Raw genomic sequence first — 13565 nt, forward strand, 5'->3', positions numbered from 1 at the left:
AATTGACTCAACTGATTGTATACAGTATTATTGTATTATCAAAGTTTTATCAAGTGAGATGTTTTATGAGAGCGTATGACACACTAGTGGTTAATATCTTTGTAAAATGTTTGTATTCACACTATCTGAGGAATTACAAATATGCATCGATATTAGGCTTTCCAGTCGGTGTCCAAACAGAGGGAAAACAGGTATTTCCCAGGGAGGAGGGAACATCACTGATGTTTATTTGTCTGCTATGTAAATTAAGCATGGTGAAATCAAAACAATGGAATCTCCATTTACATATAGAGGAATGGGAAGTCCACAGGAAGGGAAAAACAGCATGAGGTCATTCTGCCGCTTGAAATTAGGTCATTGAACTTTGGAAGATAAAAGCAGAGCCAGAAAGGCATTTTAGCATCCATCGCTAGAGAGACACAAGGGAACAGAGCTCCTGAAAGCTGAGAAAGATGAGTCCTTCACCCAAAGGGCAGGCAGCGGTTGAAATCTCTGGGAATTGTGTATAGGTGAGAAACTTGCATAGGAAAAAGATATTTCACCTAGGAAGACAAGGGAAGCCAGCACCTTGTATTTCCGTGGAAGTTCCTGACTGAGGCAAAGTCAGCCATGGCTGGAAAGAAGGTAGACTGGTGAGAGAAGTGACCTTGACCTTGCTAGATTACATTTTAGACTTCTAGATGCATGTTTTCACTTTTGTTTGTTTGTAATTATTCCTGTTGTTATTCCTCTTATGCTACTTTTAATACATTTGTTTTATTTTTACTACAAACTAACTCAGTGCTCTGTTTCAAAGGAAAGGTGTATTTACTTCAGTTAAGTTAATAAGTTGTATTGCGTTTTTGTCTCTTTAAAGACACAATGAACCGTATTATTTCTCTGAGCTGTCCAGGAGAGGGCTGGACGCATGGTTTGGGAGAAATTTGGGACTGGGAGTATGTTGTAGTCACCTTGCTGGTTGTAACTGAGGCTGGTGGAAGTCAGAGTAGGGCTGTAGACAGGCTACTGGGGTCAGAGCTGCTGAACTAGGGCCGTCTAGAGCAAAAGCACTCAAAGTGTGACCTGGATGCTTGTACGCTAGCTCAGAGCATCCCAGGAGGGAAGCTAAGCAGCAAAGCATTGAGTTACAGGGTAGTAACACAACCCCTCACAGGTCTCGATTGCACTCCCCAAACCCTGTAACAGGGACTCAGTCCAATTGTCACTGAAGTCAATGGAGACACAGACTCCCAGTGACTTCAATAATATCTGGATCATGCCCTTCGTTAGCAATAATTCTTGCCAGGTAAAGTGTCCTTTTAAATATTTGTGAATATACTTAGGGGTAATTTCTGCATTTTATAGGCTATTTTAAGGGTCTGTAGAGGTGGAATCTGCATACTAATGCTTGTTTCCAGACATTTTATTTTAGTACATCATAATTCTACTTCATATACTTTTAACGAGATTTTTGTTTGTACTGAGTCATGTCCCTATTGGCACATAAAATAGCATTATGAAACTGACCAGCCTATGTAAAGAACTTCCTCACGAACCTTCTGTTTAATATAGCTGTTTCTTTCTTTGCAGAAGTAGGCTCTCATAAAAGATTATGGCCTCTTAAAATGACAAGCTTAAAGATGAGCATGATTATGAAAAAGAATAGAGGGAGGAATCATTTTATCTAGCTAGCTAGCTTCCTAGCTGGTTTAAAGCAACCTCCGGAAAATTGCTTAAAAAATTAATGGAGTTTTATTTATAAGTTGAATGTTTTCTTTTCTATTTTTAAGTATAATTTATATGCATCATGAAATACTATGAAAATATTTAAAAAAAAATCTAAGAAGAAGGCAATTGCTTATCTGTTCATGGTTTCCCCTTGTTAAACTATTTCCTGTGCAATTTCATGCTGTTTAAGGTTGGATTTTCATAAAAAATGGAGAAATTGGCAATCACTTATCTATCTTTTATTTGTTGCTGTAAATTAAAATATTAATCTTTTAAATGTTTCTTTTGTGCAAAGAGAGCTGCAAAAGAGAGCAGACTAGATTAGGTTGCAACATTTATGTGTATAGTGAATTATAGGAAAAATCAGACATATATAAAAACCCTAATTATTATAATTGTGAAAGTGAGTTCTACCTTTAGTATGTACCGTTCACATTTTACACGCTTTTGGTTTAATCCTCAATCCTTAGACAGACATAATCTTAGCAAGTCTGTGGGTATTGTGTCTTCATATGCATGTAGGACCTGCTAGAGTCTTTCCAGTTTCCAATGGGCTTTGTATAAGTCCCTTAAGGATTAAGTATATTTATAGGGTACATACTGTCTTTGGTAAGAAATTAAAATATTTTTGAATAGTGCAACGTGCAGTGGACGCTTGTTTGTTCATATCATAGGATTATATGTTTGTTGCCTGAGACACATAGCTAAATAAAAGCTGTATATTATATTCTACTTTCAGGGATAACCTCTTCCATATCCAATTTGAGAAATGTGGTTGAATGGGAGTAGTCCTGTCACAAAAATCAAACAGGAAAATGTAATGTTGATCCATCAGACATGAAAGTAACTTCAAGCATCTTGTAGAAGAAATGAACATATAAATCTGTAGTGATTTTTCTTTAAAATCTGCACTTCCATTTTTTTTTCAGTCGCCCCCACAATTCAGGAACTTAAATCCAGTGGTGTGATGCTAGGAGGTAATGGACTGATAAGGTGTGAAAGTGCAGGAGTTCCTGCTCCAGTCTTTGAGTGGTACAAAGGAGAGAGAAAGTAAGTAACCTGCATGTATTTATTGTATATGTTATATACTGATACCAGTCTAATGCTGTTCTGCATATTATAAGCCTTGTGTTATAAAGAGAGGGATCAGTGGAGTTTGGTGTAGTACGAATGTTCAGTTGATTTACAGTAGGAATATTATGGTGAAGAAACAAAATACTGACAGGGCTTAACTTCTAAGATTGGGTCCATTAAGGTGTAAAGAAGCATTTAAAAGATGCAGTCAGTGTATCTCATGGATAGCTATGGTTATCATGTGCCTGATTTTAGATTGAGGGCCTATTATTTTATTCCCAATCCAGTCTCCAAAGTCTTTTCAATTTTTGCAGTGGGCCTGTACTCACGTGCAAACAGATCAGATGTTTCAGCACATCTGAGGAATACCTGATATATTTTGATGACACTGCATTGCACATTGGAGGGCTCCCTACTAAACCCAATGCCTTGGGTATCAGACCGTACAGGAACCAAGTTGTGTGTGCAAATCACAGTCACCGAAAGAAACAATCCCAGCAGCATGGGAGCCCTGAGAATCCCTCTTACCTACTCAGAAGATGAGAAGGAAGGAGCTACTAGGACAAGGCATCATCACAACCTCTCTGGAGAATGAGGGATGGAAAGCCGCCTCTCTCTCACAGAAACCAAGTGAAACATTGGAAGAGTCCTCTCCCAGCTTTAGGATGAGAAGAGAAAAGCCCAACATTCCCTTCAGCAATCAGAAGGGAAAGATTATTATGCACTGTTGTCAGATACTATAGTAATGGAGGCTATATAAGTACCTAAGATAGATAGAAAAATCACAAAAAAGGGAAATATTTATTATCATGACAATAACTACCGACAGCTTCCATTCTGAAAGAAGGCTGTTCAACCAAAAGACTGGGGGGAGCGGGACAAGTTCTGTCATTTGTGGTCTGAGGAACAGGTCCAACTTCTGTGAATTGCCATCACTCCACTGAAGTCAGTGGAGCTAGGATGCTTTATGCGAGCTGAGAATCTGACCCAGGGTTTACTTTCTCTCATCTTGCATGTTGAAAATCAATAAAGTGTTTTTCATATTTGTTTTTAGTCTGTTTCATTTTTAGGTGCTTAATGCTACCTAGTTTGAGTATCCCTCTCCTCCACGGCATCTTTCTTTATTTAAAAACAACTGCTTTCATGGCAATATTTTTAATATGAAAACTGTTTTACAGCTCTTAGGTTTATAGGAAAGTTTATTTTTACAAAATTTAAATATTGGGGCAAATATAAGTTGTCAGTGTCTGTTTAAGGCATATGCACAAGGGGACAAAGTGAATGTTCACCTTAGCTTTTGGAATTTCTGGACTGTTAAGTGCTCGCTTTCTCAACTTTAACTTCCCATTAATGCTGGGATTTAACACGGAATATTAATAGGCATTCTTCATAAAAAACAGTTAGAACATTTCTGACTGGACAGCTGCTCTTCTTGAGATGTGTTCCCGTATGGGAGTATTAGCTGTTCCCTTTGCTCCACGATGTCACAGAATGGTCCTGAATACCATACTCAGATGAGTTGCAAAGTGTTTTTTAATGTGGTGCAACTGAGACTTAACACTAACAGTAGCAGAAGAGATGATCTTCTTTTGAGGGAACCTCCTAAATCCTGCTCCCAAAGGCCCACACTTTGTCTCTCCCCCTTTATTATACAAAAAAACTACCATTATGTTCGAGAGGGGGTTTTGTTTGTTTGTTTGTTTGTTTGTTTATTTTTTTTTTTTTTAACAAGCAGTGTTGCGGTACTGTTTGCGTACATTATAGAGTCTGGACTCAACTGGATACTCCTGATTTGATGTCAGTAATATCCATTAAATGCATGGATCTGACTGATTCCCTTATCTTTATGTATGAACTCAGTTTCATGAGAGCAGTAAGACACAACAGGCAATGCATTTCAGGACAATAAAGTCATTGCCGTCTGTCTCTTGCTTCAGTTATAACATCACCTGAGGCTTATTTTAATCATCCAGAAATGCACTACTCTATTGTGTCTTATTGCTTAAGTATTTTTTAGTAATGCTTATGTTAAGTCTAATGGTAAATAGTATTTTTGTTAAAACGTTGTTTATAGACACACTGCAGATACTGAACATTTGCAAAGATTCTAGTATTTTTGAACATTGCAGAACCTTCCCATTTACAAGAAAGTCACTCTTTTTTTTTACTCTACACTGCTGTGTTTCCCAATACTACCCCTGCAAGTATCATCTCTGAAAGATGAAAAATCTGTGCAGTACTATGCTAATAAAGCTAATTCCCTGCTGTAACGCACAACTGAGAAATGTCAGTTTTCAAAGGTAATTCAGGAAAAGACTATGCAGAGCAGTGAGCAGATTATTTGTAGGCGTGGCTGAAGTCACTTGCAGGAAATGTTAGGGCCCAATTCACTTTCTTCTGAAGTCAATGGAAACACTTCCATTCCTATAATGAGAACTGGATTGGACCCTAAATTAGTGCTGAGTGAATTTAAAAACAAAATTAAGTGGTGGGTTAGTTTGAAAAATACCCAAGAATATCTGTATCTGAAATAACTATGACTGTTGAATTTACAAACTGTTTCATGTACTTGGATCTAAACTTGACAGTGAACAGGTCTTGCAAACACCACACAACACTGAGGAGTCAGGATCCTAAAAACGGAGGCAGCAGAATATAAACTTTCATTTCCATGGGAGGCACTGTGACATAGTAAACTCCTGGACTGGACACTGGAGACATGGGTTCTGTTCCTGGCTCTGCCTCTGGCCTGCTGGATGACCTTGTGCAAGTCACTTTGACCTCTCTATGCATCAGTTTCCCCATCTTTAAAGTGGATATAATGATAATGACCATTCTTTGTAAAGTCCTTTAAAATATACTGATAAAAAGTGTTATATAAAAGCTAGATAGTATTATTATTTATTTAAAAATAAATGTTTCTAGGTTTATTGTTGCAAAGAAAACCTTATAAATTTGCACCATGTTAACCAGTACAGTGCTGTTTTCCTGGTCTGCAGACAGATAGCTTCTGTGCCTTTATTGCTGATCAAAGCTTTCTCAAACAGTGGCAGAGTGAAATTAATAAGACCTTGATCAATTTTAGTGTTGCTGTTCAAAAATCTGGAGAAAAGTAGTGAAACTGTCCCTGTCAGTTGCATGTGCTGCTACTTGAGAAAGTTATGAACTGCCAGCAGGTACAAGCACTGGAATTATTCCTTGAAGAGAATGACATGAAAAGGAGGATAAGGGTACAGTAGGAGGAGACTCTTGAGTGGAAGGGCACTGGAGGTAGAGATGGAAAGCTCATTTTCCATTCCAGCAGCTTAAGGGGAATGAAACTTCAGATTCCTCAGGCTCCTTTACTTGCTTGATACAAATGATGTAAACCCCAACAGAGCCTAGAGGTAGCACTCTGGTAGGAATCCCTTTCCCAGAAGCAGGAGAGCTGGGCTTATAGTCAGCTGCATATCATCCTAAAATAAGTGCTATATCTCAAACAGAAGTTATGGGCTTGATACAGAAATCACCGGTGAAATTCCATGACTCACCCTAAATGACTCCCAGGGCCTAGAGAGGCACACTCTGCCTCCATTCCCCAGTAGCAACAGCAGCCAGTTCCCCCTTCACATCCAAGGGACTGGTGTCGGAGAAAAACTCAGTTCTCACTTTTTGTTTGGGTGCAGCAGAGTCAGATACTTTATTTTGCTTAGCAGCTACAGCAGGGAGAGAGTGCACTAGGACATAGAATCTCCCCTTCCTAGACAGGTGTCTCAATGGGTAAACAATTACAGCAGCATTTATACTTTTGTTACAGACAATAATAAGCAACAGCTGCATTTTGTTTATACATAGGTCATCCTGATATCTTGTTTTTCTCACTTAAGAGACTCCAGTCTGCATTTCATATTATCTACACAAGGTCGAAACAACTTCTCACACAGTTCTTTTCCACTCGCCTCACACAATCCTCCCTTCTACAAATCTCACGTTATTAGGGTTATAGTTAGCCTAACTCTTGCTGACAGAGACTTTCGTACATTAAGATCCCCTACAAATCCCTGTCTGTTCTTTCTCTACTTCCACACTAGTACAGTGGGATGAAAGGTGTAAGAGGAACTTGGGAGCACAGAGGAGCATGGAGTGGTAAATAGAGTTAAGAGGTACAGGTAGGGGAAACCCACCCTTAGAGGACATGGGAACTGAGGGCAGCTGTGATTGCTGAGGGAGCTATGATAGATGGATAGGGATTTGGAGGTGGGAATAGTCAGGGGGACAGGTTGGAGGTCTCAGAAATTCGGGGGTGGGGTGGGGAAATGAACAGGGACAGGGGAGTTCTGTGGCACAGAAGCTGGGGAAACAGAAGAACCTAAAAGAAATTAGATGTGATAGGGATGCTGAAAGTGGTAGAGGCTGAATACACAGAAATGGGACCTGGTGGACCAAACTAGAGGAAACATGGAGAGGGAGATGAGAACAACGGGAGGCAAGACATTAGAAAAGATGATGGAGCAATAGAGATGAGGAGGAGTAGGAGGAAGCAGAGGCAGGAGGAGGGACGAGGAGTCAGTGTGGGAGGAAGAGTGAGGAGGATGAGTGAAAGCTGGGGTGGTAGAAACCCGGGAGGACAAAGAGAAAGAGCTGGGGCATTGCAAAGGCTGAGAGCATGGAGAGTGAAGCTAGGAAGCATGAAAATGGAGGCAGGCAAAGTCCAGCAATTACAGGAGCTGGTGGCATGAGGGAGAGAACATGGTGGAAGCAGATAAGAGGGGAGGATGAGAAAGGGAGGAGATATTCAGAGATGGAATGAAGAATGAGGAAGGACAAAGTAAGAGGGATTTTGTGGGGAAGGAGGACAGTATAAAGGGAAAGGATGACTGTCTTAATAGGTAGATTAGGCCTCAGAGACTAAAAGCTCTAACCAAAATATGCTGCTGTCAACACCTGGGAAGCACAAAAGGCAATGTGGCCAGACATCTGGAGAGCTTGAGAGAGGCCAAAGCAGCTTGCCACACCAAAGCCAGTACTTGTAATGCAGATAGGCTTTGGTGTGATAGAACAGGACTTGTACTGCTTGGAACCTCATGGGGGTAGAGCCTCGTGGCTCTGTTTGGAGGATCTTTCTCTCCTCTGACTCAAACTTTGTGGACCAAAGACCTTCTCTTGTTTGACTTTTTGGGGGATTTGGGGGGGGGGGTTAATATTGTTTTCACATCCATCTATTGTAGCTGCCATGGTCACTGGCATCTGTTGGGTTTATATGAAAGCATAAAAGAAGTTAACACTTACATTTGGCAGGTCTGACCACTGGATTGGGCATGTAAAACCCAATGCAAAGCCCTTCCTGCAAAGCTTTCTATCAGCTTCTTTGCTGCTGATCACTGGAGCAGTGAAAATGGTCTTTGCAGCACCAAAGTACTATTTAGCACTGAAATTTTGAAAGATGTACTAAATATATGATGCAATGCTGCATGTAAGTTTGGCATTACGTACATGGTACCTGTTCAAGAGCTAAGTGGTAAGTTTTTGAGGAGCCCAGAACTGCAAAGCAGGAACATCACAGTTTTTCTGTGGGTGGTGGAGGAAAAGAAGAAAAAGAAAGTTGTAATTTCAGAAGGCACATAGCTGTTTACAGTAATATATATTTTGCCTTTCACAAGTCTGGAGGTAAAAATGGATTTTGTTACTATTCTTCTTACCCACAAAACCAAATTTTCAATCCTCTGTTTTTTCTTCAAGTAAGTTATCTTAGTTTGTTCCTGAAATTACAGTGCCCACAAGGCAGTACATAGCCACTGGAATCTGATATGTTCTTTTTCAGTGTGTGGTTTGGCCAATGCACTCAGCCAACAGATATAAAAAACAGTACAGAACTCTTAGTGTGTTGACTTACACCGAGAAGTACACACTGCAGTGAAAATCTAATTTATATGCAGGAAAGTATGGTGATTAAATGAAAACTAGAAGCGTTAATGAAATGCAGTAAAATATTCAATAATCAATATGCAGATGTACCATTAATAATGATAGATTTGCATTTTGAGGCATAATATTAAAAGATTGCATCCCTCTCCTGGATTTACAATTCTCTGCTTCCATATATCAAAATTAAAGAGTAACATGTTTATATAAGCCAAAATTCTGGTCTTAATATGAAATATAAGCAATTTTCTGAGTAATCAAGCATAGCTGGTTATTTTCATCATATATCTAACTCTTGTGTCTGACTTGGTTCGATGCAGCTTGTGCATTCTTCCCTACCATGATTAATTATAAAGACTGAAATTTTCCTCTCAACTCAAGTAAAGTCCCAAGGCTGCCCCTCAACCCCAGGATTTTTCTGGACCATTAAAAAAAACGTGATATTTAATCATATTTGCTATCTCTTATCAGTACAGGTGCTTATCACTACAGTGCCTGCTTTTTACATAGGATGAACTATGTATCCTTTATCTTTGGTGAATCTAGAGAGTGGGAAGACTCAAAAATTGATGTTCATTTGCCTGGAAACACTGTTCCCCTTCTAACTTGGTTAATATCCCTTTCTCCAGTGTGGTAGCCATGGTTGTGGAATGACCATAAATCCAAGTAGTTGCTCCTCTAGACACCTGGTTTGTGTTTAGAGAAACAACTACACAACCAATGAAGAGGATCCTGAAAAAGTTCCATGCAAAAGCTTTCCTGTAAAGCAAAGAGAGATGCAGAGTAAAGATAGGAATAATACTGTTTCCCTTTTCCTAATACAGCCCCTTGTTTGGCGTTAGGAGTAAGTAACTCTTTCTGCACTTCTTTACCATTTTTGCATGACAGGGACTAACTGGAAACGTGGGACTCTCCAGCAAAGCCAAAACAAAAAAATGTGGGAGAAGTAAGCCTTATTTTGTGCCAAATATCCTGGGTCTTATATCAGCTTGCTTGCAATGTAGAAGGCACTTTGAACTTCATCTCAGGAGCTGGAAACTTCCTCAAACCAGGCGAATCCTCACCTGGAAAATGCAAACTGGCTGCTTTCTGTTTTCTTTGTGCTGCAGGACAAAGAAAAGTAGAGCAGTGCTCAGCCCTTCAAAGTGGCTGCTCAGGCTGGAGGACCCCTCTTCCTAGGCCTCAGAGCCCAATCTCCAACTTGAGCCATGTCTGTGCCACTAATTGTAGTGTGAGCCCTGCAAGCCAAGGCCATCAACCTGATCTGGGAAGCTCGCTTCCACAGGCTGCGTAGATGCTGTTGTAACCACACTATGATAATTGGATTACTTTGCTTTATACTTTGTTTCTTTGCACTAATGGCTCAATTTTCAGACTTGGCACTTAAATTTATCACAACATTACTTTACCTGGACACTCAGCTATATGTTTTACATGTTATGTGCCAATTTGAATATCCAAGTACAGGATTTCACCTTCCTATTAAGGTGTCAAGATTTAAAAGCTGGGTTTTCTGTTGTAATACTATGTGCTTAGTGATATAGGGCAATGGTAATTAGATGAAAGTGAGCATTGCATCGTATTATTGTCCTTAGACCGTAGAGCAAATTGGCAGGAAATTGTGTCAATGTAATACTATCCAGTTATTGCTTTGCCAGTGCTCCCCAGCTCTGCCATTGTGTTAGCTTTATACCCCTGGCTAGTTCCCCACTGTTAGCAGTCAGGCATCATAAGCAAATAAAGAAAATGCAAACATGATTGCTTGAGGCATGTGGTTTACAGAAGATTTTCCTTTTGCCTTCTAGACTGATCAATGGTAAACATGGAATTACTATTAAAAACTATAGTACAAGATCACTTCTCACTGTCACCAATGTAACAGAGGAGCATTTCGGCAACTACACATGTGTCGCTGCCAACAAGCTGGGAGTTACCAATGCCAGCCTGCCTCTCAACCGTAAGTAACATGGATGTATGGAAAAATGTTCATAACTGTGTTTGTTTCTCTGCAGTTGTTGATGGAAAAGTATAAGAATTCAGCATGATTGTTCTGGGGTTTTTTTCACAGGGAGTGTGAATACCATAGCATACATTCCTTAATAACTGCAAATACACAAATCTAACTACTCACTTTCTGAAAATAATACACTGAGCTTTAGAAAGCCCTTTGTTTGGGGGATGGAGAGAAGCTTTAAGGGAATCCAAAAGCACCACATGTTTAGTGGCAGGGGATTGCTACTACACATGATGCTATATTTGGTTTCTGTCTCTTTTTCACTATTCTGATGGAGTTGTACTAGAATCTGTTGTCTTCTGATGCTCTCTCCTTGAGGTATCCAAGAAAGATTCAAAACTTTACATACTGGAGATACAAAAATCCAAGGTCTTATTGCAAGCATGAAATTAGCATGACAAAATCCACCTCCATGGAATACCAATAATGCATGCCTAAGATTTTACTGTAAACAAAACAAGAAAACCTTCCAATCTATTCAAGGAAGTAATACCTGAACATGCACAAACCAGGGATTACATTCATGGAGGTTAACTCTCTCATAACTCTATCTACAGATTTTATTCTAACATCTTTTTCCCAATCTACAGACCAGTTCTCATAAATTCCTCAGAAAACCAGTCTGAATTTAAGATTGAATCTTTCTGAAAAGCCAAGAGTGGTTGTGATGGACAAAGCAGAGTAGCTTGGTGATTAACATCCAATTTCTTTTGCATAGAATGAGTCTCAAATAACCTATTTCAATTATCTTCTACTTTTAGAGTTAAGGCATTTATCTGTGGTTGCAGTACTTCTGTAGTTGATATGATAATTGTGACATCTGTGATAGTGATATCTGGAGATATGTATTGTCTATCAGGTGAATGATGTGTGTTAATTTACAGTATTTTAATATAACAAATTTAATGGTGAAAAAGGAATTCAGAAAATATGTGAACTATTTTCTAAATTTGGTACATTTTTCAGTGGAAATAAATGCTTAAATCCTGAAACTCCTAACTTATAACCCTGAAGTTTCTTAATAGTCCAGTTATTTCTTATCTCTTCCAAGGCTTATATTCAGTTGGAGCCATCCAGAGTGGAGCTCTGGTAAATATTTTCAAACCTGCGGGAGCCCCAGTGCCTCCTGCTGGGCAGAAGCCCCAGCCCCCTGACCTCATGGCTAAAGACCCGAAACTAGGCAACTCCCCAGATCTAAAGCCACGAGACCTTCTAACCTGCAGCTGAAGCCCCGAATGGAAGCAGGAGTGGCACAGGGGCTCCAGGAAATAATCCCTGGAGAATTTAAGTCCTCATATCTTAGTTTTATTATTTAAAGCAGAAGAAAAGAATCTGAATCATCATAGGGTAGTATGAAGCCTATTTATATTGCTTCAACAGGGAGAATGTATTTAACGTTTGAGATGTCATTAACCAAACGAGAAAATGGTTACAAATGTTTTTAACCTAAAATACAAGACATAGCACATCCCATCTTCCCAAACAATAATATTCCACATGAGAGTTTCGAGTAAATGTAAGTAGTAGAGCTTCCCCTAAATTTCCAAACAAATTGGATAAAATGTAGCATTCTTTTATTGATACGAGCATACCTGAATTTGGGGAAAAAGCTCATTTAGCTGTACAGCTGTTGCTATTGTGTCTATTAAATACATATGGCTGAATCCTAAAATTTGTTTAATCTCTGCTCAGTGCAAGTGAGGAGCAAAGATGACTAGAGGCCACCTTTACACAGCCTTTGAATTATTCTAAGTTGCATTGCCCATTACTAGCAAATGGCTTATCCTGCTAGCCAAGGATTACTAGTGTACAGAAGCATTCTGACTATGTCCCTTAAGCCTGTGCTGGTGGGAAGAGGGTGTTGTAAAGCCAACTACAACAGCTCTGTGTCACATGATGATTTACACCCGATCAAAGAATCCCTAGCTGTTAGACCATCTTTCCACCTGATTTGCACCTGCTTGGGCAACACAAACAGAAGAGGAATCTGGTGAGGATCAGGTCCATAGTGCATTCCACACTGTTTGGATGTAATCAAAATTTTTACGAGGCCAGAATTTGGGCAGGTGAAAGTCAGAAAAGTGAAAATAGGCAAATGAAAATTTCTTAACATTTTAACGAAATTTGTATCTGTAAAGAAATTCTTTGATAGCCTCTAGTTCAGGGAGAAGCCAGAATCAGTTCAAGGAATGAAAGAGTAGTGTATAGTTTCCTTCACTCTCCAGTTTATGTGCAGGAGAAAGTTCAGGTGTTGCAGAAGCCAATTCAGATGGGTGGAGGCGTAATGAGGGATGAGAGATGTATCACATCATGTGTGGGAGCCTGTTCTTGGAGATGCCTGGTGGCATGCACCTTCCCTATGCTTGAAAACTAGTTCACTTGAAGTAACAGCTGGTTTGAGAGGCAGCTCAGAGGTCAGCCAAAGTCTGTGTGCCAGCAGCAACAGAATAGAACTGAGAGCTGGAAAAAACTATCATGGCTCTATTATGATGATAGTAGATACAGGCTGAGCATCTTTCTGAAGCACTCAGAGAGATGTAAGGATTGTCAGGGATATGTAAAGTGCAAAGTATTATTGTTGTTAATAACAGAAATTTTGCATCATAAAAGATAATGGCAGATCTGAAGTGAAACAGAATGACAGAAAATAATGGAACATGGGTCTGATCCTGCATTCTGTGTTGTAGAATATGAAAGTATGTAATACAGGATGAGATACTTTATAATATTTTGTTGCATTATATTAGTGTTGCACAAATCAAGTAATGGCTTGTCAGGAGTTAATGAACTGCATAAGAATAAGGAATTCAGGATTTTTGAGATTGTTCCTGTGACATGATTTGCACAGTCCGAGGAACCAGGAAGAGAG

At 39.4% G+C, this 13565-nt stretch overlaps 1 protein-coding gene across 4 annotated transcripts in view; it reads left to right on the forward strand.

Moving 5' to 3' along the window:
- Positions 1–13565, forward strand: part of NEGR1 (neuronal growth regulator 1) — a 643647-nt gene that overhangs the window by 485673 nt on the left and 144409 nt on the right. For all 4 annotated transcript variants that reach the window (XR_004001643.1, XR_004001642.1, XM_030572935.1 and 1 more), the window contains exons 5-6: positions 2637–2757; positions 10488–10639. Coding sequence is in view for 2 of the 4 variants with exons in the window: in XM_030572935.1 (XP_030428795.1) it covers positions 2637–2757; positions 10488–10639 (273 nt within the window). In the remaining 2 variants the exon portion in view is untranslated. The remainder of the gene's footprint in view (positions 1–2636; positions 2758–10487; positions 10640–13565) is intronic.

Source organism: Gopherus evgoodei, chromosome 8 (assembly GCF_007399415.2).
Source record: "Gopherus evgoodei ecotype Sinaloan lineage chromosome 8, rGopEvg1_v1.p, whole genome shotgun sequence".
NCBI classification, from domain to species: Eukaryota; Metazoa; Chordata; order Testudines; family Testudinidae; genus Gopherus; species Gopherus evgoodei.